The 25,257-nt window shown below is 33.0% G+C and overlaps 2 protein-coding genes across 3 annotated transcripts; both read right to left on the bottom strand.

The window, feature by feature from the left end:
• Nucleotides 1–847: 847 nt before the first annotated feature.
• LOC130641755 (cyclin-dependent kinase-like 4) lies at nt 848–8,400 on the bottom strand. Of its 2 annotated transcripts, none has more exons than XM_057448700.1 (12): nt 5,453–5,822; nt 5,030–5,285; nt 4,792–4,913; nt 4,453–4,525; nt 3,950–4,040; nt 3,380–3,580; nt 2,959–3,041; nt 2,800–2,856; nt 2,562–2,663; nt 2,434–2,484; nt 2,246–2,363; nt 848–2,048 (listed from the first exon to the last, which is right to left on the bottom strand). In XM_057448700.1, the coding sequence occupies exons 2-12, from the start codon at nt 5,234–5,236 to the stop codon at nt 1,990–1,992; spliced, it is 1,164 nt and encodes a 387-aa protein (XP_057304683.1). In that variant the 5' UTR covers nt 5,237–5,285; nt 5,453–5,822; the 3' UTR covers nt 848–1,989. The 2 variants fall into 2 exon arrangements, with proteins under 2 accessions (XP_057304683.1, XP_057304682.1); XM_057448699.1 differs by lacking the exon at nt 5,453–5,822 and adding an exon at nt 8,240–8,400 and having other exon boundaries at nt 849–2,048.
• Nucleotides 8,401–8,908: 508 nt separating this feature from the next.
• On the bottom strand, nt 8,909–21,738 carry LOC130641752 (trichohyalin-like). Its single transcript, XM_057448696.1, has 16 exons — nt 21,579–21,738; nt 18,197–18,239; nt 17,884–17,998; nt 17,497–17,537; nt 15,878–17,053; nt 15,541–15,616; nt 15,266–15,359; nt 14,429–14,479; nt 12,641–14,193; nt 11,822–12,471; nt 11,582–11,714; nt 11,011–11,079; nt 10,333–10,382; nt 9,510–9,577; nt 9,289–9,398; nt 8,909–9,141 (listed from the first exon to the last, which is right to left on the bottom strand). The coding sequence occupies exons 1-16, from the start codon at nt 21,612–21,614 to the stop codon at nt 9,069–9,071; spliced, it is 4,338 nt and encodes a 1,445-aa protein (XP_057304679.1). The 5' UTR covers nt 21,615–21,738; the 3' UTR covers nt 8,909–9,068.
• Nucleotides 21,739–25,257: the final 3,519 nt, after the last annotated feature.

The following is a 25,257-nucleotide window of genomic DNA, read 5'->3' on the forward strand; positions in this document are numbered from 1 at the left end:
ACAGCTGCAGTTTGTTCTCATCAAATATGCTTTGGATGTCTTCTGCTCCGCTGTATTCGTCTTCAATGTTCTTAAAATCGCAGTACTCTTCTGCTTCCGACTCTGCCCCTGCGACTGACGCTGATAAAACATTGTATTACATTTCTAAACCAAGTCATCTCTCTTTATTATAAATATTTTTTTATCACTACTAGACTTGCCCAGTGGACGAAGAAATTTGTTAATCAACTTAGAGTAGGGCAAGGAGCATGCCATAATGGTTTGATGACGTCAACAATTTAAGATAACTGATGCTGTTTTTTTCAAAATTTTGCTAATGAATTTTGAGGGGTATCTGCACAGGGGGCCTGACACGGGGATTTTGTGATTGGTTTTGCTGTACTTTCAATGTAGAGGTGTCTACGGAGATGGTCTAAAGTGGGAATTTGGCGATTTGAACGACTCCGCTATACCTTCTTTGATATTCTAATGAGCAGAGGAGAAGACAACCTAACAACCTCGATCCCAGCGTCTGTTGTCTCTTATTTTATATCGTGACGGCAAGAGTTCGTATCACCGTTCCAATGCCAGAAAAGATACAAGACGCCCTGGAGAGGAAGTTGACAACCTAAAAGTTTTTAATAATAGTAAAATACAGATTTCACGAATTTAAACAAGTACCGTAAAAGTCACATTAGCACTGTCGAGAAAAGAATTTGAACATGCAGTGACAGCCGATAACTTCCGGAAGTGTATACAGTGCTAAGATATGTAAAACTGCAAGATTTTACCTTTTTATGTTATGATGCTCGTACCGCTAAGTAGTGTTAAAAGGAGGGAGCGGGTAACAAACCACATATTGAAAACTAACAAATTTTTTCTCAATATCTTCAATATCATTATTTTGGTGGGTGAATATTTACAATGTCAAGTGAAGAAATATTATGCGTCCAACGACACCCCGATAAAATTTTAGTTAAACCGATTCAGGGCTTCTCTGATAAAAAAGCTGTTTGCAGTTACGCATTGCAATGAATGAGGAGCAATCTAACTAGACATATTTTTGTTTGAAAATGAAGCGACGATAAAAGAATTACATAAATGTCTTGATACTCACGGTAAACAACATTGGCTGAAACTACCGCACTTTTGAAATTAATTTAAATTTTGTGAAGATATAAAAATTAAAAAAAGTTTAAAAATGAATATATTAGCACATATAATACATAGTTTAAATTTATACAAATATTAACAAGGACAAAAGTTACGACACATATCTAATGAAAGGATATCACACACGGATTTTTTTATAAGAACAGATATTTTTGATAATTTATTTTACCCATATAATTTTGGGTATAATCGAGACGTGGTCTGATCAAAAACTTACACAAAGAAGGCTAAGACTCAGTAAAAATTAACAAGTGCATCCAACCTTTTTCCAAAATTTAGATTTTCTTAGAAAAGTCTGAAATCATTCAGATTTTGATAATAATTTATAAATGTCATTACTCAGAAAACATGACACATGTTATTATTTCTGTTGTAACAATATTTTTTTATTATTTTTAAAATTCTCTTTTTTTTACATATCTGGGGCGTTTTAAATCTTTCAGATGTCAAAAACGCTAATCCAGATGTTCCCACACTAGCAATCCAATCATTACATTAAAAAAGAAACGTACGTACAATGGGAAGATAGCATTTTAAGGAAATGAATAAATAAATTCCACACATAATAATACGAAAACAATAACGCTGTACATATTTACAAAAAATGAAAAAGTAAGTTGACTCAAAGAAAGCAAGTAGGCGGGAGAAGCCAACCTTCTTTGTAGGCCACAAAAAAATCTTTCAAATATAATTTACACGATAAAACAAAAGCTTACAGCTTCCAATATAAATATTCCATCTCCCTTCTGTTGCACCTAAATAGTTTTTCTCAGCACAATGTGCGTTGTAACAATATATTTACATTACAGACTCGACCATCGACGAGTACTTCTCCAGCTAACGGAAAGGAATGGATGGGAGGTGGCTATCGTATTTGCGACGTTCTTTCCGGTAATCTAGAACGAGATTTAATGTTTTTTTTTAGCTGGATTTAAAAGAATAAAAAGATTGAACATAATAGTAATTTAAATCAATTTGCATAGAAATTGTAAAAACAGGTGGCCAGTCTATTTTTAATCTTCCTTTCTTTAGAGTTCCACGTAACTTTATCATGAATAAAAAAAAAAAATCCAGACCTACCAACAACTCTTACCTTTTTCAAAACCTAGCGACGAATGCGAATAGTCATAACTCGGCCCTAGTTGTGGTAGGTGGCTTACACTAGCTCCTTCACCATGACCAGTTGCTTTATTAGCCCTGGTTTCACGAGTCTAAAAACAAAATCAAAACACTTGTAAATTTACGAAAATATATAGATAATTTGCTAATTTAAAAACATACCTTGTACCCAGTCCTTTTGTGCTTTTGTGGTTTATGAGAACTTAGCAGACTCTGGGAAAGAAATACACAGAGTTTTTAGTGGGAGAAGAGATGCACTAGAAGTAAATAAAAATGCACGTGATACTAACCTGCATTTCGGATTCGAAATGTTCTCGAAAGTCGTCAAAATATTCATGATTTATTAATTCTGAACAAGATAATCGATCTGAAGGTTCCATAACAAGGCAAGCCTAAAACAATAGTAATTGGTCATGCTTTAGACACGTTGAATTTTACTTCATCAAAACTATCAAAAAACCCTTTTGAAATATCAAAATTAACAAAATTTTAGCAGGTAAATTTTGCATAAAAATTAATTTCTTTTACCTTCATAAATTTTAACGCTTTATCTGAACTCGTTGAAAATAAATAGTCCAAAGGTTCCTATAAAAAAAATAAATCGATATAATCCAGCAGAAAACACTACATCATTTCTTTTCTGAAAGTTTCCTTATACAAAAAAATTAAAAACGTGATCACACTCACCAGCTTTATGCATTCAGGTATGTTAATTCCTCTAAAAAATTGATTGCTTCTAAATATATCGACATGACGAGGGATAAGATCGCCTGTAACGAAAAGTTAAACATAAGACATGTTTTAAATCCCTGGAGACTGGATTGGAATTATTCCTTCAATGCTTTAAATAGGGATAATCGGGATTGGCTGGACGGTCTGGTTCCACCAACCAAAAAAAACAACAACAATACTACTTTAATTTGATTGGTTAATCTGCTTATACCATTCGTCACTTTCTTTTTTAACCTCGGAAAAAAGTTAAAAAAATCTTAAATTTGGGAGCAGAACAGGGGAGCTTATCAGCCGGTCAAAATTAGTTCTGTGAGTTTTTTCAAAGTAAAAATGTAGATTTACACGGACGAAAAACACAACGAATAAAGAAACATACCTAATGATTTTTTGATCAGATACAACTGGTCAACATCTGACCTACCAGGCCACAAAGCCTGACCAGAGAGTAACTCCGCGAATACACAACCAATCGCCCACACATCCACAGGTGGGCCATATTGTGTATCACCCACCAATAATTCGGGTGCTCTATACCATCTCGTCGCTACGTAATCAGTGTACTCGTCACCAGCCCCCGCTAAAAAGAAAAATTTTGTATATAGATTTTGTAAAAAAATTAAACATCTTTATGAAAATTAAAATCTTTAATAAAATTCTCTGCCGATATTTTCCTTTTTTGGCCATTTTTTTAATTCAGTTTTTAATGTTCTTTTGCTATAGCTTTTATTGAAAGAAAAAAGCTTGAAAATTCAAAAACTTGTGGTCTTTTTTGATCTGAAATTTAGTTGGCAAAAAATGACTATATTATTTATGTATATGTATGTGACTAATTTCTTTCCGACACTTTATTTTTGCCAGATGAAACTTATCATGTGAATAAATTTTAGGCTTCCATTTCATACTACAAATAAATTTGATACTCAATTTGATGAAGGGATTATCTTACTAAGTAGTCTAGCAAAACCAAAATCACACAGTTTTACCACACCCTCTTTCGTGACGAGTATATTCTCTGGTTTCACGTCTCTATGGATACACTAAAACAAATAAAAATACAGAGATAAAAGCTACGCAAAGTATATGCAAGAAATTAATAAAATAATAAAATTATTTCCATGAATTTCCATTGATTATCAGAAATAAATTATTGATGGGGTTTAAAGTAATGCTCTTAAAACTAACCGCACCTACGCATATGGCATTCAAATTATTTAATTCAAAACTATAAGTTGATAAACAAATATGAGATGAAATATTCATAACTTCAACCTCCACGTTTAAAACTTATTTTAAGTAACACTGATACTTCGTAGTGTGAAAAAATATCGTAAACAAAATACTTTAGGCAATTTTTTTTTGACATGCACCTGCAATGTTCAAACTAAAAGAAAAAACAGATAATAATATATACTAAAATAAAAAATAAATAAGCAAAACAAAAGAGCTTACGTTATGATGATGACAAAAATCTACAGCTCTTAAAACTTGAAATATAATTTTCTTGATGGTCTGTTCAGATACTCTAAATTAGAAAAAATATAGTGATCAAAAGAAGCACATTGTAAAATGTTTTTTCCCCTAGTAAGTTAGAACACACCCTTGCATAGATCACTAAATACAGACATGTTATGCCAAGTAAAAGACATGCAAATAGATACTAAGCATATCAAAATTTGTTTAGAGGCCTTTTTCGCCAAACTTTGCCTAACGAAACTTTCAGCCACTATACCAATAAAATTATTCCTCTTAAAAAAATAAACTAACATTAAGCAAAGTAAAAACAATTACCCATTTGGATGTGCTTCCAATTCATTTAGTACTGTGTGGTCACAGTATTCAAACACCAAATGTAACTTGCGCTTTCTTCGAAAAACCTCTAGTAAATTCACTAGGTTGGCATGTTTCAATTGCTGCAAAATAAATTCACAGGTCAAATCAGACAACATTTTTTTGAAAAGTTTCATAAAATTAGATAATAGTTATACCACAAAAATAGCTACAACAATATATAAACAAAATTGGTTACCTTTAACATTCTAATTTCTCTCATTGCAATTTTTCGAATCAAGGGGTCATCTTCGCTTTCAACAAATTTCTTAATAGCAACGACACTCCCGTTTTCACGATTTCTACATTTAAAGACAACGCCATAGGAACCTTCACCGATTTTTGCAATCTTTTCGTATTTCTCCATACTCCTCTTACTATGCTTAGCAGGCTTCTGTTCATGCATCTGGATTAGTGTTAGCAAAAAAGCTTGATGTAACCGTACATAATCACATCTAAAAAAACACATGACAAAATAAAAATGGAAAATCCAATAAATAAAGAATATCTAAATTCATAGGGCATAGTAATTCCAGTTGGTATTTCTTTAGGATTGAGCAAGTAATTTGGAATTCATCTCTTTTATTAGTATTCATTAGTATACACAAACACTTGTACACACCTTGTCAGTTTGATCGCATTCACTCTGATGGAATATTTTATATCTTACTTCATAATTCTTTTTAATTTTGAAGGGTAATTTTCAGAAAGAGAAACTTCTTTTAATTTAACTCAATTCAATTGTACTTTAATAATTGAAATTAAAAATTTAAAGTTAATTTAACACACGACTGGTTGTGTACTTCAAAGCATAGTCAAAGTCAAACCAGATTATTAAGTTGTTGCGTGTTTGTACCAGATGTTGATCATAATATGATGCAAATTTTTTTTTAAATCCTCGTCAGGGAGTAATGAAAAACAACTCTCCATGATTTCAAATAAGCACAATCAGAAGAAGCAACAACAACATTTAAAAGCTGTCAATTTTATCATCAAATAAAATGACATTAAAATATTTTTTAACAGCAAAAAAAAAAAAAAAAAAAAAAAAAACATTGCTAAATTTAAATCATGAACTTAAAATTAAGATAGTAGAAAATTTAAAAATAAATCTAACTTAGATCTTATTTAATTTAAGCAAATTTCGTATAATCATTTAAAGGTATCTAGTAGGTTGCTGACTAAATAGTTATGGACAGATGTGGAAACAAAATTCAAAATAACGTCTTCTTGCACTCAATCAGGAATTCTTGAGATTGCTTGTTTGCCAAATTCGTCCCGCCAACCAAGAAAAATTAAATTCGTTTCAACGCAGTTAAAAATTGAGCAGATTTTTTGTAAGTTTACGCCTACAGGACTGTTAAAGTAATTGAATTCAGAACCTTTTCCTGTACATTAAAATAATATCCTAATAATTAAAATAAAAAACAAAGAGATATTTTCTACGTAGAAAGAAATTGATTCTGCACGCAAAAGACAAAGATGCATTGAATTGTCATAGAAATTCTATATATGATAAAACAAAATTTTAGTTTCTGTTTTTGTCCAAGAATGCGTCATTTGTAAAAATGCTTTATTTGGTAATAAGCTAATCAAATATATTTGGAATCAGTCATGTTTTTTTAATGATGGTTTCGCAAAACATAGAAAGTAAATTACTTCATTAAGATGGGAATTTGAGAAAGTTGTAGGAATTAATAACAAGTTCTCCCATAACATTTCTGTATATACAATAGTTTTTATTTATTAATTTGAAGCCAATTTTTTTGTAATCTGACATTATCCAAACATTATTACCATATAAAAACAATTTCAACTCCTAAATTGGCTTTTAGCTATCTGTATCACATACAGGGTGCCATTTTAATAGATACTGAATTTTATAAACAAAAACTTCGTTTGCCTAGTTATAGATAAGTTGTGATTCTTTATAATATGCACACAAGTTTTGACAGATAAGAAAAGAAGGACCACATAAGAATAACTGGCTATTCTCCTTGATTTATAGATATATAGGGATAAAAGATTGGAAAGGCACTAGAAATGTACTGCCATATTTAAGGCTGAGTCTAGGTAAAGTTTTAAATAACATTTCTGACTTTATTCTGAAAAGTCCCACATTTTCGTAAATTATGTTGCACACAAAAGTTGTTGTGGAGATAGATCTTTTTCTATCTCTATAATAGTTGCAAAACCTCCTGAATGACTCTGACCGACTCTGATGGAAACTGCCATTCATTCAAAGCTTCAAGTATTATTCGCAGAATACAAATATCACTATGATTTTCATCATAATTATGAAGAACTTTGAATAATTTGAGAAAATGTCTGTGTTGTACCTTTATAAACTCTCCTGTCATTAGAAAAGGTATATATATAATTTTTTCCACCTTGAGTTCAAATATAGGGTTCATAGCTAGTTAGCCAAAAATGTTTAAATGTATATAGGCAACTACTAAATTGAAAAAGTATTTAAAGGTAAAAAAATCGTCTTAACCAAGTCTGTAATAACGACCCTAGTTTTAATGAAATCAATCAGGGAAAACTGCAAATTAGACTATCATACCAAATTAGAACAGTAGCATAGCTTGCGGTACAATTTTACCATTTTGCGTCCCATCGGTTAAACCTATTTGTGACATGCAGGGGATTAGGATTTGAGTTTTTATCAATTGTTGGTGTCCACCAATGTTTAATTTTTAAAAGTACAACACAAAGCACAAGTTATATATTAACTTTTTTCTTAAAAAGTGGCAAAATTGTGACATTGTATGCTAGGAGATTTTTTGTCTTTTCAGTGGGAGAGCATCTCCTATTTAGCCGATTTGTTATGTTCTTTCATGATCATCTTGGCAAGCACTTAATGTTTGTGGTTTATATACTTGTTGGAATAAAAAATATACATGTCAAAAGAGCCATAACATAGCACATACATTCTTAGCTAAATCAAAACAAATTAAATGCTACATCTTCTGATGGTGGAAGTACATTCAATAATGTTTTTAGCTCCAAATATTGTCCCACTATGTGATGCAAGAGCATCAGACAGAAAACCATGTTGATAGCCTGATAAAGAGAAATAAATCACCCAAATAGTCTAACGCAAACTAATTAATCGTTCACAGTCTAGCTTGCAGTTTGTCCCTGGCTGTTGACGATAAAAATCACTTTTGTTATCCAAGAAGAAAGTGGTACAAACAAAGCCTGTGCGTCTGATGAAGCCCTTGTATCCTAGGTCATCCCTTTACCCACACAACATTCCCAATTTATATAGAATACCCTCGACAAGGTTAAGGACAACCAGTCCATCATCATATAACACACGGAACGCATCTTGACATAAACAGATAAAATAGTTTCCCACTAAGATGCGCTAAATAAATTGTAAGTTAGTGTGTAAAATATCTACCTGCATGATAAAACTATAATATACAATAACACAATGCAAATAATTTGTTAATTTCGTTTGAAATTAAAACGAGTTAGGTTAGCTATAAATAATTTTCAAGTTGTTGTCCTTTCGGTATCGCAGCTTCTGGACGCCATGTTTGTATTTTTTACAGCCGAGATTTCCAAAATCTCTATTGGTTTAATGTGCTACTTTATCACTTCGTTAACACAAAGATCGCGTGTTTATATTATTCAGTCATGGTAACAAAATAACAATTCACAAAATCATGTTTGTCCACGAATTTATTTTTAGCTGTCACGCACATAACGAACAAGTTTATTTCATTGTACCCCACTGCCTCAGTCGGTCAGTGTCTACCCTGGAAGAGAAATTTTCTCGAATAATTTTTTTTCCATTTCGTGCGCATATATTTTGGCAAATTTTGTTTTATATTTTAATATCTTCGTTAACCAATTAATTTATTTTAAGTTAAAAGTAGCGGGTAATTATGAAGATTCGCAAAAATTAAATCACGAATTGGCATTCTCGACTCTAGAGCTCTTTGAAAGAAAGTCGAAAGTTCGGGGTTTAATCTCAAAGAGGTCTGGGGACGATAAGGGCAAGTTTATTTAAGAAAACATTGGAATAATCATAAATTTAAACCTGCGTTGATTTTAAAAACAAAAATAATCAATAGCTTTTTTCTTTTTACAAAAAAATATACAAGATTGAGAGATCTGGTTCGCCTCCTCTCACACGGATTTAAAAGTTTCTCTACTTCAATAAAAATATATATAAATTGTCATCTTGTTATGATATGAATAATCTTAACATCATCATCTAATATTTATGGTTGCTTGGTTGTTACGGTAACGGTTGCTGTGGAAACAACTGACTCGTCCAACGCGAAAGTTCGTTCACTATGGAAAAATAACTTTATTTCAGATTAATTATATCTACATGAAATTATCACAAATACCTCTGATGGTAATACTGTGGAAATATGAGGAAGTTTTGCCGAGGTTAAAACATCTGAAATGCCAGTATATCTTCAATGGCAGTCCTACCTGATATGAGATTTTTCGGATACCCATTTCAGCTTAGAGCCAGGTTTTGACCTCCTTTCATGAAGATACAAACAATCTGGATTGGCGCAGCTGCTTCCAAACCGGCAAGGCTAAAAATAGTCAAACTTACAACTGAATTTCAGAGACAGTAAAAATATAGTTTACTAATCATTGAAGGAATATTTGCAAACAGTTTCATAAAAAATAAAAAATTGACGTACTTTTGCAATCGGGTGCTTGTATGGACAGTCCATTTTTGTGCATTTTGAACCGAATTTGCATAGTTGAGCTAAAAGCGTAATATGCTGATATACAAAAGCGAAAGTATTTCTTAATCACAAACTTTGTGATTCGTGTTTATTAATTGAAGCCTTATTTTCGCGACGTGAAAAACAATGCAATTATGTCAAGAAATTCTGCGAATACTTTTTTTGCCAATAAATCATTTTAAAGTTTTTCGCAAAAAATTGTTTTCACGAGTATTTTTTCGCAATTTCAGTTTATTTCAGGACTATTTATTGAGGTAAAATAGCTTTTAATAAACTTAGTCATAACATGTAGGCTAGTAATTGTTTTATCAACCACAAAAAAGAAAAATCATTTTTAGTAATTTTGCGAATTAAATTGACCTTTCCTGGAACTTTTTTAGCGCAGATAAATTTTAGAAACACATGAAAAAAAATTGCGAAAATAATCAACTCAAAAAGTTAAGGTACGTGTTCACAAAACAAAATATATAGTAGGATTTTTAGAGCAAATACAGGTTAATAAGATAACTTGGTGATTTTGAAGTACAAATTAAGGAAATTCACATTTGAAAGAATGACCGTGCATTTCGAGGCTGGCATGTTTTGTTCACACCAGTGTAATGGATAGAACGCTAAAGAAAAGTGTTATATCATAAGTGATTACAAACCAGAAATTTCAAGAGCGCTGTAGCAGGAGAAGTGACCACTCCATTTAAGCAACGATTACATATCGGGTGAAAAAAAGAAAGAAATTCAAGCAATAACCACTGAAAAAATAAAAACCAAAAAAGTTTACCAGATTGGGTTCCAAACAAATGACTGAAAACGCAATCTGCTTTGGTGCACCTAGAAGAAATAAGTTCAACCAAATTAATCAGTTAACGAAATGAAAACTATCTATTAGCCGCAAGAAGCGCCCTGTCTAGATTCCATATCAAGACACAAAAAATACTGACAATAATACTGTAGACCCATGGTTTATAGCATGCGTGAACTTTCCAGGACAAAATAAATCCAAGGACATTTTAAAGAAATTTTAATTTTAACAGCACCTTCAGTAGGTCTATCTGATGTTATTTTCATATCAATACGTGTCTTCCCAAAAACAAAACACAGTTTAGCGTAAAATTTTGCTCATAAGGTTTGGTAAGTTTAATTTCCAGAAAAGCTCAAAACATTTCTTAAAATTTAACAAGATCTTGGAAAATTCCTGGACTTTTACCGCGGCCAAAAAGTGATGATACTGAAATCACAGTCTGAATAATTAAAAAAGAGTTCGATTACTGCATAATGCAGAGATTATTATAGCGTATTAACAAGTTAGCCAGGCAGTCTATGCAGATAAATGAAGCTGAAAGTCATGACAGATGTATTATATCCTCAAGTAATACGATCATAATCGTCATAGGTCATAAACTTGATAACTAAGACCGACTAATAGTTGCAACAAATATGCACCTCAAGATTAACTCACCTGTCTCCAAATTTGCATTGTGGATGGATGTATAGGCAACGTTCTCCAAACGAACAATTTGGAAAGGTTCTAAAAAAACAATCAAAAGTTATCCTCATTGCGGAGAAAACATTACTAAAAACAACTAAAAGTGATGTTAAGCAATTCAAAAATATAAATTATTTTAAATTTAAGAGAATCACTAACAAGTTTGCCAAATTGGCGTACAGCTTTTGCAATTTTAGGGACGATGGAAGAATATATGAGGTTTAGGGATCAAATTTTAGGAGAAAAACTAAAAATAATTTAAAATTTTATGAAATTCTGACAAAGGTTTAGAAGGAAATAAGAGTTGTTAATTATAAGAAAAACTTGTCTACCAAACATACTGGGTATTGTTATTCTCGATAATTGTAATAAAATAAATACTTTTACAAAAAAAGTCATTTTAAGAGGAAAACAGATTTTGGATTCAAATGTTGGGCTATTTGTAAGAATTCAGGAGGTGTGGCCAACCTGAGTGACACACACACACAGTATACATTGAAGAAATAAAGCATTGATGGAGCCTGCATTAAAAAGAGGTACTTACTTGCAATTTACGTTTGGATGGACAAATTGACATTTTGAATTTGTACACTCTGGCCAGTATAGACAACGTTCTTGCGTTTTCGTTCGCTCTGATGACATCACGGCTGGTGCTGGTTGTTTAGATCGAGAGGCTTCTATAATATCAAATTTAAATGGATAGACAGAAACATGCGCACGCACTAAATGGACCGACAACGAAACGAAACGAAAAGAACGAACGAACGAACGAAGTAAAGCCTACCTGTAACATTAGACGGTGATACCAATGCTACACTTGTATTGGGTGAAGTAATAAATTCCACCTTCTCTGTGGGTGCTATGACTTCAGTTGAAGATATTAAAGTTCTTAAATCTGTTTCACATTTCACTAGGCTTGGTTGTGATGCGAGTACGTAAGTTGTTTGTGCTAACGTTGGTGGGAGAGCTTTCTGTTGGAAACGTGGGTTTATAAAAGCAGTTTTTGGTTTTTTCACTTCCAACGATGTAGTATCAAGACTCTGTACCTGTTCTAAAGATTTTCGTAGTAGTTTTTGTGTTTTTAACTTTTCTTCAGCTAATAATATCTCTCTGTCAATTGAGTCTGATGAGTTGTCATGAGTTCCGGAATGACTTCTTTCCCTTCGCTTGTGACGCTGCTTATGGTCGCTGTGTTTCTTTGCAGCGTTTCCCTGCTCTGATTTTTTAATGATGGCTTTGAACTCCTCGTCGCTTTGCGTTAAACTTGAGCTTTTCTCTCGCTTTTTACGCTTACTTACGACAGTTACCGCCTCTTTCGAGCGTCTTTTCTTCGGAGATCTTTCCCTAGTTCTAGACGGAGTACCAGCTTTTATGGTGATGCCTTTACCACCTTCAAATCCATCCAATGTCACAATGAACTCATGTCGTAATCGCCTTAATCCATGAAAAAAAAATTAAAAAAATCTTCTCGATGTTTTACAAGTTTAAAACTTACTCATTTTCAGATAACCTTGCATTTAGACAGAAGTGAAACTATTTATTCGGACAGAATAAAAGCATACATCTACAAACTAAAAATGGCCCAAGCTATTTAGAATCATACCTTCTCTTTGACGACTTGTGTTTGCTTTTTTTCTCACTTTTTATTTTTTTGCCATCTTCTTTTTTACTTCCTTTTTCTTCTTCTACAACTGCTTCACGATCAGGCGATGATTCATCTTCCTGATGCATGCTCTTTCGTATATCATCCACAGATATTTCTGTTGTTTTCTCATCGTTTTTTGGGGTACCATTATTGCTTGCTGCTTCTTCATCCTGTACACTGTCATTTTCCGTCTGATGAATTGTTTCTTTTTCATGGTCCTCTTCCTCTTTTACTTCTTCGTCTGCTTCTTCCTCTACTGCCATTTCTTCATTTTCGTTTCCTTCATCGTTTTCATCTTCAACGACATTCTCTTCGCAACCACTTACCATAGCGTCATCTTGTTCAATTTCCTCTATTGCTCTAACATTTCTTTCGTTTTCTTCGCTTCCTTCGTAATTTTCTTCTTCATCTCGATGACCTTCTTCCTCAACACCTTCTTCTTTTTTTTCTTCTTCTTCTTCTTCTTCTTCCTCGTCTTCACTTTTTTTGTTATCCTCCACCCATTCGTCTTCTTCATCCGACGTTTCCTTCTTTGTATCTTCTTCATTTTCCTCTACCTCTTCTCCTTCTCCTCCTCCTCCTTCTTCTTCTTCTTTAGAATTATCATCATCTGGAGCCATATCTTTCTTTTTTCTTGAAGTATGTTTCTCTTTTAATTTTTGCCTTAAATCTTCCCTTTCTTTTTTAAGAAGTTCCATTTCATTGGGTTTTAGTAACCCGAACAATTTTTTATGTTTTTCCTCTTTGATTTTCTCCCTTAGCTTACGCGCGATTGTATCTTCGTCATCACTCGAAGAAACCGCACCCAGCCTTTTGCTCAACAGATTTCGTAGATCCCCACCAGACGAGAGTCGCAATGACCGTTTTTGTTCGTGTCGTCCAATGTTTTTTGTTTCCTGTTTTAACGTCCCAACACGTTGTTTCGGGCCGGCACTTTCCTCATCACTTGACTTCCCTCGATGATCTCTACTTCGTACCAAATCTGCACGTCGTCTGACTTGCAACATACGCTTCCTCTCTTCCCATCTCATATTCCTATCTTTCCTCAGTTTACTCAAACGTGACTCTTCTTCCATATCAGCCACCATACTCCCCAAATATCTCTCCTTCTTAGGCTCGTTTCTGTTGCGTCTTGCTTGTGAGCCAGCTGTGTTACCATGCACACCAGTTCTAGTTGATGTTGCATGATCTAAACGGGATTTTAATATTGCATATCGAGCATCTAGTTTACTCATGTCATGCAATAAACCCTTCCTTAATTCAATATCTTCATCATCGCTTGATTTAACCCCTCCCTTTTGTTTACGCTTAGATGCGTCCAACCTTCGCGATTTGTCATGACTTCGTGATTGATCATGACTACTCTTTTTGTAGCTACGGTCTCTTAGATTGTCTTTAGCTTTGATGTTCACGGTAATGGTCGCCAGACCATCATCAACATCATCAAGTATAACCTTTCTATCTGAACCTGCACATTTTGTCTTAAGGTCGCTATATGTAGATTCCTCTTTCTAAAACAATGAAAAGAAAAGGAGTCCACAATCTGGTTTTCAAAGGAAAGTGCCTTGTGGGAAACAGTTATAAAAACGATGGTAGTAAGCAGGAGAGGAGGGATAGTAGACTAGTTATAAACGTTGTTTATCAAGTTGTTTGTCAAGAAATTAATTTACAGTGGAAAGATTTTCGTCATAACTTTTCTCTTGCGTGCATCATTAACAAACAATATTGCTGCAGGGTTCAACTTACATGCAACACTTCAATATTTTCTGTATAGTCAAATTCAATACTATCGCCAATCTATCGAAAAAAAAAATATATATACACATTTAAGACATTTGCAGTGTATATAAACCAAAAATTTATAAACCTTTCCAAGTAAAACAACTTTTTCTAATAGCATTTTTTCCTGCAATAATTTTTATCTCCTTCTACCAGCGTAATTTTTGTGCTTTTTGGCTTTCTCTGATTTTACAAGGTAACAACGCGTGACTAATGTTTTTTTTTTATCTACACCAGGGTTTGCTAAAAGGTCGAGAATCTATCCACCAAAACTTCAAGATAATAATATCGTCCTATATGTCGTTCCAGGTGTAAATGCCAACTAAGCTTACAACTATGAACTTTAAAAAAATCAACACTATTTTTCAAAATTAGTTTTAACAAATTATTTACCTTATTTTATCATTTTTAAATCAGAAAATTTTTAAGGTGGACTATAAAAGTGCTTAAAAAGAAAGAAAACGCAGATATCAAAAAATATTTCACCGCTATATTTGTCTTGTAAAAGCACGCATTGCGGGGCACTGTTCCACGAGGTTTACAATATAGGGCATATATTGTATTTTACAACTATTGTACTCATACGCCGTAAACGAAGCTTTTGAGTTTTAAAGAGCCAATTATTAACAGCTTGGGCAAAATTTAGAAATCGTTCCGCCAATTTCAATGAATGCAAAAAAAGTAAAATTTCGCCAATAGCAAAACTTAATTAGTGTGAAAATTTGTCGAAATCAGGTAATACTTGGATGTCAAGCACTTAAAAAATAAAGCATTCTTCTTGCAGATATTTTCTTTTAGACAAACCTCAGTATTTTCTTCTGGTTTCTCATTCACAGCTTCTGTTACTGCTTTCTTTAACAGTGCACTTGTTGCTTGCTGATGACGTGATAAGCTGGGCCTGCAAAACATGAAATGGTGTAGAGAGTAGCATGAAATGAATATGACTTTAAAATTTTAAAAACAGTTGATATGACCTGATTAAAAAAATAAATTATTTTCTTTTTTTTTCTGTTTAAAATGATAAAAATATTACTTTTTGGGTTTTAAAAGTTTAATAACCAATCGTGAAAATATCTTACTTTCGTTGAAAATCTGTAACCACTTTAACTTGACTTGGGATCGGCTGCACTTTTTCCACTTTGGATTCCTCGTTTACTAAAAGAATTGCAAATAGACCACACTTAAACCATAGTATCTACCACCACTACTAGCCATACTTAACTACAAACTCAGAAAAACATTTTTGGTCACTTTTAATATTTTCATGATGCAAATTATGATAGTTTCACCTTAAAAAAAAAATCACCACTATTGTATTATTATATATTTTTATTAATTGTATTATTTTTCCTTTTATTTTTTCATTATCTTGTGAAACATTTATCTTAACTTATAATCTCAATGATAAACACATACCAACAGTAGGAACTTTTCTTTTTTCAGCACTCTTCGTGGAACTTCTGTACTTTTCTGAACTATCTTTCTCCTTAGAATGGGATCTGGATTTTGAGCGGTTACTTCCGCGACGTGCTCTATCACGTGACCTGGACCTAGAATGGCGCTTTGAATGATGATGACTGTCACTGTGGCTTCTAGTCGTATGCATTCTAGGGCTACGCGACCTAGATCTCCTGGAATTTCGCGATCTTGAACTTCTCCTCAACGATTTTGGACTCTTAGATCTCGACCTCTCTCGACTTCTCCATCCTTTACGACCACCAGATCTGGACCTATCACGCCTTTTAGGACTTTTAGATTTTGTTTTTGGTGGGCTTTTTGACCTAGATTTAGATATTTTTGATTTATGACTATGTTGTTTGTCATGTGAGTGAGAACGCTTTCTTTTGTCGTTTGATTTATCAGTTTTTTCTATCTCATTTTCTCCATCATCATACTGCGTTACTGCGTGAAGTGATATATTCCCAAGTGTACCACCATCTAGTGAACTGTTGTTAAATTCTACTGGATCAGCACTTTTCCCAACATCTTTCAAATCACTCTTTTCTACAGGTTGTTTTTCTACAGGTTGTTTTTCTACAGGTTGTTTTTCTACAGGTTGTTTTTCTTCACCTATTTTAGTATTACTTTTCTCATCCTCAGGAGACAATAGCTTTTTATCAATATCCTTTGCTATTTGTTTGACAAAATCCATAGGATTTCGATTTCGATCACTTCTTCTTTCAATTCTTTTAGCTTCTTCCTCTGCTTCTAACCTAATATCAACTTCTTTATCATTGTTTTTATCAGCCTTTTCAGAATGACTTAACTTTCTTTGCTCGCCACTGCTGCTTTTTCTATTGCCACTATCTATGTTCTTCCTTGCATTATTTTTTCTTCCTTCATCTTCCCTAGCTCGTTTTTCTCTCTCTTTTCTTCGTCTAGAAATTTCACTCTCTCTTTCTTTGTCACGTTTTTTCTGCTCTTCTTCTCGCTGTTTCCGTGCTTTTTCTCTCTCTGGATCATCTTTCTTCTTTTCTTTAAATTGCCTTTTATCTTCATTATCCACTTCATCGTTTTTATTCTTCTTTGACTTCTTTTTTGTATCGTTTTTACTGACCGTCTCCTCTTCAATAATAGCATCAATACCAGGCACTGAAAAGAAAATATTGGCCTACTGAAAATTTCATCAACTCAATGCAACAACAAAATTTTTAACAAAATTTAAAAGTTTGCAAAGCGCCAATAATAGCAATGCTTTTTCAAGAAACAAGAAAAACAATTAGATCCATTTTGTTAGAGACATCTAATAATTTTTTTAATGTATAGACAACCACAAGTAAACATTCTCAGTAAGGTATACATAGCATGTACTGACCCCAGCAATACTGGGTATAGAAATCTAAACTGAAATTTGTTTACTTCTACAGCCATTATGTAAAAAGATTATGGTCAAGTGTTGTCCCTGTTACCCAAACAATTTTGGTTGTGAATCCATGTAAAGTACACAATTCAGTTAAGATAAATTGTTTGTTTAAAAGGTGACATGAAAAAAAAATAAGGTCAAGGTACAATAAAAAAATATTCTAAATGTTTACATTGCATTGCCTTCTGAATACGATCCAAGATCACAAACAACCTAGAAGGCAACATAGAAAATAATAGAAACATAATTGTTACGTCATTTTAACTTGATTTAACAAAAGAATGCACAAAAAACCATAGGGAGTACTTATAAAACTTCAAATTAATAAAACATTCTCTTAATATTTTTTGATCGTATTTTTTCAAAAAGATAAAAAAAGGGATTGCATAACCAACAAACATGTCTGTTTAGTCCGTCTAGTAATTTGATTAAACAATTGTAAAGCAAAATATATTAAACAGAAACTAACGTTGTAATAAGTTTGTAGCATTCAAGTGTGTTTTTATTAAAAAAAGCAGGGTTTTTAAGTATAAAAATGTATTTAAGTAAATGTGTTTACCATGACACAAACTTGTCTGCTTCATCATTTAGAAACAAGTTAAGATCTTCGACCATTTGCTCTCTGGTTCGTTTATTTGCAATCATAACCATGATGTACTCAGGTAGTTCATCATCTAAATAAATACATTTAGTAAACTTCTTTGATAAAATACATGTTATGGTGTCTACTCATTAGAAGGCGAGTAGAAGAGTGTGTATGGTAAAGTGTGTATTATCATTTTTTGATTAGATAAATTTAGTTTCAAAAAAATATGCTAATAGAGTGACCTGTTTATCCTCTATCCCCACATTTATGTATAGAGGATTCTTACCTACATAACTTCCTAATGTCTGCAACTGCCTTTTAATGGTTTTCTAAAATAAAAATAAAAAGGGCTAATACATGAATTCTTTGGTTGAATAGTTTTTAATCTGTGTAAAATTTCTAAGATATTTTTAAGATACAAGGAAAGTTACAAGTAAAGAATCTGGTAATATACTGCAGAAGATTTCTTGCAGAATAAGAAATGCTTTAAAAGTTTTACAACGATGCATTGCTTTTAAATCATCACTTTGGACTTTTAAATACGCCTGCAGACGAAAACTGGAATTTTTTTAATGCACCAAAAACAATAACACAGAAAAAACAAATAAACTAAACCATTCCTCAATTAAATGAACAAGTGTGAAAAGACAAAAAAAACACAAAAATGACATGTAAAAAAAATTTTTACGAATAGAGAAAATTCCAGTACACACCTTTTTTCTAAGTAAAAGCAGCTTATATGTGAGGAAAAGACAAACAACAAGGATTACGAAGTGTCAGAGAATTTAAGCAGTAGATAGAGTCTAACTGAGCAAGCAAACATGCCATTTTTTCAAGAAGAAATTCAATTAGCAACAACTAAGCAATAGTTGAGTCTGGAAAATTCAGAAACATTAAGCAATATCCTCAGTCAAATTTTGTGTTACTTATAAAAAAAGTTTGTTTTTGTCATGCTTAATTCAAGTTGTGCTCAAATTCTAATCCATTTGGTTAGGATTTACCCAGTTTTACTTTTTTTCATTTGTTTTTTAAGGTATAATTTTGTAATCCCCTTCACCTGATTTTGTCCAATTTCTGCTGAATGTAATTGGTCTGAAAAGAATCTGTGTTTACAAAAGCTATAGAAGAGTTGTGAATGTTTCTGAAGTTCTGTGTATGTTCATGCATCCTGACAGGCAAAAAGGACCACATAAGACAAATTTTATATTAAACATTTTAAGGAATAAGAGATTGAAAAGGAACTGCAATTGGCTGTTTATAACCATCTATTTTTTAATAGCATAATTATTTCACATAAGTTTTTTTTTACTTGATTTCTTCAATCTTTGTGGTCTGTTGTTTACATATTTTGCCTGAATGTATATATATATATATATATATATAATGAACGTATTTGTACGTATTCAACATTTGGATTTGAATTTAGGGTTTGCTCTGAGAAATAAGTTAATGTGCAGTATCCTTAAAAAGCTTACTGTAAGGGAAGAAGTCTTTGTGAAATCTGCTTTGTTTTTTTTACGGTTTTCGGAAAACTTACAAAAGTTTAATATTTTTTTTGTTTTTACTTACATAATATCAAAATTATTAAGCAGTATGCTTTGCTCTTGATGATATCTTGACATATGAAGGTTTTGAGTTCAAGAATAATTTATTATATTATTCGTTTTTCCTATTTATATAAAACATTTCTTATCTATGTTACAGTTACAGTCTATTCAATTGCAGTATTTGTCAAAATAGCACACCATGTATGCAATAGTTACATAATAGCCAAATTCAATGAAATAAAAGTTGAATTTCTGTTGCTTTTCAATGCACAAATACTTTACGTCGTAGTGGACAGTTTAAAGAACATCTCTTGCCATTGTTTCCTCTTTGTTTTCGTCGTATTTAACCACAGACTGCACAGTTTAAAAACTGTAAAGATACCTTCATTTAGGGGTAACTCATTGAGTAATCCCTTAAGTATGAATTATCCCTGCAGCATGGCACCTTTTTTTAAAATAGAGACAATTTCCCAATTTAGAGATGTCTCCACATATTGGAATTCTGTTAAGCTTATGGTATTAATGATGCCTGACACTCTACTTAATTGACATATCACATTTGTGTCCACCATTATTAAAATCCCGCTGGGTAAAAACAAACCTACTCTATTGTAGAAAGAATACTTAAAATGTGCAAAGGAAGGATAAGTAGCTAACATAAACACAAACTGCTTACCAAAGTAAAAATCAAAGCTATATAATTTTTTTCAAATTTGTTTAGTCAGAAAAATACCTTGATTTTTCAAAGAATTTTATTCTCGCAAAAATCCTCGCACCTTACCTCCACAACTTTTTACTAATTTTTGTGAACATGTTTGGCAACATGCACTAAAATGTACCATACTTTGATTTGACCATGGTAAATATTTTGTGAATATGGTGAATTGTGAAAAAACTTGCTGAACATGCTTTAAAAGGGTGGACAAATTAAATCTGAACAAATTTAATTGACTAACCCACTCTAAAACCAGAACTAAAATGATATCTCCTGGTAGCACCAGAATGACCCAGAAAACCCTAGACTCGTATATGTTTTTTGTTAAATTTTTTGTTTGTAACCACCTGAAGCCTGGGACCGTCCGAAACTGCCTGAATTGCACTCGAAATGCAACGCACAGGATCTTATTGTTTTCATATTTTGTCGTTGTACTCTAAGTTTATTATTTGTGGGATTTTATTACAGCTATCTATAATATAATACCTGTATACGTCTGCCCAACTGTCTGTCACCCCAAATGGTAGCTTAGCTGCGCAAGTAACGAGACACACGCAATGCAGAGAACTGTGGATTTTTCCACAGGCTAACGACTAGTTAGGGATAAATGATAAAAAAACAGTTTTTTTCAGAACTCTTTCACTACCACTGCTTGAAATTTAAAACAAATTATACATGGTAATAAATGTTTTAAAAAATGTTGTTTCGAGTTGATTCGGGTTTCTCTGGGCGAAATTTTACAGTTCTTTTAAAGTTGTTCGACAGCCCTGTGGCTTTTGGCAGCGTTTCCAGCAAGTCAGCACCCTCTTATTATCTACACTCAATGATTCTGTGAGAAGAAATTCACAAGAACAGACCTCTCTTCACCAAATCCTAGCTTCTTTTTTCCTGCCAAGTAAATGCCAGAGCCACAGAGATCACCACAGAAAAGGAAACAAATAACGTCAGGCTGGAATTCATTTATTATTTTATTATTTCTATTTGCAAATAAGAGTTTATAAACAAAGAAATAAATGTGACAACATTGAAAACAATTCTCTATATTTAAGGTTTTGTCTCTGAATTTGAAGACACACATGTAACACTTTGTCTCTGTATTCAGAGATATTTCTGAATACAGAGATTGTGTCCATTTTTAGAAAAAGTGCTGTACTGGGGCCCGGCTGATGTATATAAACTACACACTATGAAAATCATGAAGCAAGTATGTAGCAAGAGGAAAAATAAAGCAACAGACGAAGCAAAACAGTATAAAAATTGATATTTTCTCTTCGACGCATGCTTCATGACTCAATCATGATGGATGGGAGAGCATTCACTATTATGGTGCATGCCTGCGTCTGCTTCATAGATGTGAATCAGGCATTACTATTTGTACCGTCTATTCGTAAGTTAAAATATCTTACTTTAACTTTTTGACTGATTTCCACACCAAGCTCCATCGCTACTAACTACGATAATAAAGTCAACAGAAAGTTTTAGATACCAAAAAATAATAACTCTAAAATGTTGCACGGCAAACCTCCACCATTTTGCCTCGGCGAGTTCTATTTTGCTTCGATTAGCAATTTTAAATGATAATTCACATAACACAAATAGCTATATTATCGAGACAAACCAAAACTGCGACCCCCTGTCTGCCACCGCCATTTTTACGCTACCTTCCTTCATCGATCGGCGCAAAATTTAGGCCATCAAGCTTTTGGGATCGTACCTTCTTGACACGATCTTTAACAATCTTAACGTCGGAGCCGTTAAAATTATTTTTCCAGGAATAATTGCTTATCCGGATGTTTTCATACATCTTTCATTAATCCCGAACCGGAAATACCTATCTATGCATGTAACTGAAACGATTTTACAAATCTTTATCTTTATTGTAGAGTTCGTGGCACGGGATTCAATGTAAGATCAGTTTTATGTACTTTAAAGGAAAAAGCGTTTGCAGGTAGAAAGAACTTCCGCAAAAATTTGACTGTCCGTCCGTCTGTCGAATAAGTACATAAAAGGCTATTATAAGCTAACTAAAATCGACTGAAAACAAAATATAAATTTCAATTAAAAGATCAAGCTATGATAGAAACAAGCCAGATGTCACCTATGATACTAATGTAAAGCCCACAGAGACGACATCAACATTCACTCGAAAACACTGAACTAGTGTTGTGCTTCCCTTTAAGATGTTCTCCCAAATCCATAGCTGACTGTTCATGCAAGCTAACTTCCAAAAACCGACATTTGCGTAAAGGATAAGTATTTTTCGTAAAAATATTTTTGTACCAGTCAACAGACATAATCACCATAAAGATGTATCATCATCATAATTTAAAATAAATTTAAAGGTTATTTTGAATAGAAACTATTCGTTGCTAGATTATTCACCACAAAAATCCAAATATGTGGACAGTAGTTAAATTGAGATTTAACGAACGCATTAAAAATATTTTGTAGCTACCATTTGCCCTAGTATCAACCTTGCTAAAGCATTGAGTTTCCTGCTGGAAATGCCACCAAGTGCTCGTATGCGTCTAGTAAACCTCAACTTATCCTTGAATTCAATTCCAGGAACGCTTACACTGCTCACATTCTTAATGAGTCCAAACTGAGAGACACAGGCTGCTTGAAATATTTCGAATCACCATAAAATGACACTATTTAACATTTAGACGGCGTAAGGAATTATTCTTTGACAGACCTTAAATTTTTATTAATTAAAATTGCAATTATCAAGATTAAAAAACAAGCAAACTAATATTAAAAAAATTAAACGGACAACGGTATTGCCCCTTCGGATACCGACTAAAATATCACATCAACCACTGAAGAACGTGCTTATATTTTGACCTTTTGTTTTCTAGTTGTCGAATAACTAAACAAAAGATCTAAAGCTGATTGACTTAGACCATAGGCTAAGTCTTTGCTGAATTCCATTACAAGTACCCCTACAATACTTTGTCCAAGCAACTACGCTAATTTTCATCCGTAACGTAACAGCGCATGTGGAGTGCTAGACGTTTCGCGAAACACAAAGCAAAGGAGATAACTAATAGGGCTATAATTTGGGTTGAATCGTTTTTCTTAAAGATCGGTGTTACTATTTTCAAGTTTTAACATTTGTAACATCTTTTTACTATACCAGTTAATAAACGATTTTATGATTCCCACAAGTCTATCATTGGTCGATGAAGATCTTCTAAAATCAAACAAGGAAATTTTTTGATAATTTATTCTTTTGTTTTGTAGTTAATTGGTTTTTAATCAAACTTTTCTTGTGTCTTTTGATTTGCATTTATTGAAGAATTTATTGATTTATTGAACAATCAGATGATTTTCAAACTTCACTATGACGCGCAAGATTTTTTATTTTGGAGCAGGATTTCGTTTTTCCTTCCATCGGATCTTTTTATTGCTTAAGATAATTTATATTTCGTTGGCTGGAATTGTCGTGAATAATGCACAAGTAGAAGTAATACGAGTGATGTTTACAAAAAGACCATCAGCTTAAGATTATTGCACGAAGAATTTCTGAACTTCCGATAATCCGAACATTCGTTATTTCGAACAAATAATTTACTCCCTTGCGTGTTCGACGTCTACGGTAGATGGAAATAAGTTAATAATATACGTTTGTCGTTAAAATCTTCAAAAGTTTATTCAGTTTATTCCACACGGAAGGAGTTTGTCTCTATCAATTTTGCACGGTGTTGTTACAAGTTGGGTCAAAAGCTTTTTAAAGGAGGAATCAGTATACTATCTGCTTTTACTCTGGTCAAAGAACTAATTGAAGAATTAAAACTAGTTTAAGTTCTGACTTTTTGTTTGGTTGGACCTTTACATCACAAAGAAGAAAATCAAATCTCTTCAGGAATACTTGCAGAAGTGAATCTAATATCAACAACTGTTTATAAAGAAATGGAGAGAATTACTCATAAGAGTTTGTCCGCGTCTGGAGGAAACATAAAATTGTCTCAAAAAAGCGTGGCTCTAGAAATGCATCATAGCACCGAGCATGGCCCAAAAGCTCTTACGCATTCTGTTTGGTTTGGTTTTGCATAGCTTTAACATTGCAGTTTATTTTGCTAAAAATTAACGGTAAAAAGTAACGGCATTAAGGTTTGTGTTTTGTGATCTTAAAGATATTGAATTTTTCTTTTAGCAACGTTGCCACAAGCAGAAATAAAGCTAACTATACCGCTTTAGCACAAATTCCTTTGTTCCTTGCCAAAAATAATGTTTTTTATATTTATCTAGTCGGGTGGACGGTCCTTTTGGGTTGTCTACCTACCCTATTAAAAGCGAATTAATGTCTTCCATACTCCGGCCTTACTTTGTGTTTTAAACTGATTATGTTGATTTCATTTGGTTTGAAGATTGTAGGCAGTCTTACTCGGTGAAAAAGGTTTGTAAAAACATTATAAGGACAATTTAAAGTTGGAGTAGAGTAAAGCAGAGAGGGTTATCGTGGCAAATGTGAATATATCTTAATATCTACGAACACGGTTTTTAACAAATGTTTCAGTATATCACATCAGCACAACATAGCCGGGGGCATTGGCCCAAGGTTTAGTTTATTGATTGGGTGTCTCCACTCTCTGGTGGAGGATTCTGGAGTATCCCATGCAGAGAAAGGTTGCTTTAAGAGTAAAAGGATGACCTAGAAACAAGGGCTTTGTCATAGGCACAAACCTTGTTTCTTTTACCCATTTCTCTTCCGATAAAGAAATTGATTAAGGATGGAATCCAAGCTAGCCGACCTGGCGTCAGCGGTCAGTCATTATTACGGGCCTCTTTATGACAGATAGGGGACCACTATATAAATTTTTCTAAATTTATTTCTTGGCCATGCTATCACATTTGTTAGGCGGAATTAAGAGAATACGTGCAGTGATTAGTAAGGTTGGAAAGGAAAGTTGCAAAGCGTGTTTCTTCATTGCTGAATGAGGCCAATTCACGTGTTGCATGGGTAATTATAACTGGTAGATAGAATGCACCTGTAATGTTTAGATATAAATTGGTTGAGAGGACCACTGTGCTTCGGGTAATTAGCATAATGTACAGTTTGTTAGTAGCGAATATCTAATAAGG

The sequence above is a fragment of the Hydractinia symbiolongicarpus genome, chromosome 4 (genome assembly GCF_029227915.1).
Source record: "Hydractinia symbiolongicarpus strain clone_291-10 chromosome 4, HSymV2.1, whole genome shotgun sequence".
Taxonomy (NCBI): domain Eukaryota; kingdom Metazoa; phylum Cnidaria; class Hydrozoa; order Anthoathecata; family Hydractiniidae; genus Hydractinia; species Hydractinia symbiolongicarpus.

Excerpts from the sequence above, each read along its gene's own strand:
- LOC130641755 (XM_057448700.1), bottom strand. The coding sequence starts at position 5,236 with ATGCATGAACAGAAGCCTGCTAAGCATAGTAAGAGGAGTATGGAGAAA. Across the intron at positions 4,526-4,791 it reads TTGGAAGCACATCCAAATGG|AGTATCTGAACAGACCATCA; the intron begins GTAATTGTTTTT and ends TTTCTAATTTAG. Across the intron at positions 2,664-2,799 it reads AAGCGTTAAAATTTATGAAG|GCTTGCCTTGTTATGGAACC; the intron begins GTAAAAGAAATT and ends CTATTGTTTTAG.
- LOC130641752 (XM_057448696.1), bottom strand. The coding sequence starts at position 21,614 with ATGGAGCTTGGTGTGGAAATCAGTCAAAAAGTTAAA. Across the intron at positions 18,240-21,578 it reads AAATCAGTCAAAAAGTTAAA|AAAACCATTAAAAGGCAGTT; the intron begins GTAAGATATTTT and ends TTTTTATTTTAG. Across the intron at positions 15,617-15,877 it reads AAGAAAAGTTCCTACTGTTG|TAAACGAGGAATCCAAAGTG; the intron begins GTATGTGTTTAT and ends CAATTCTTTTAG.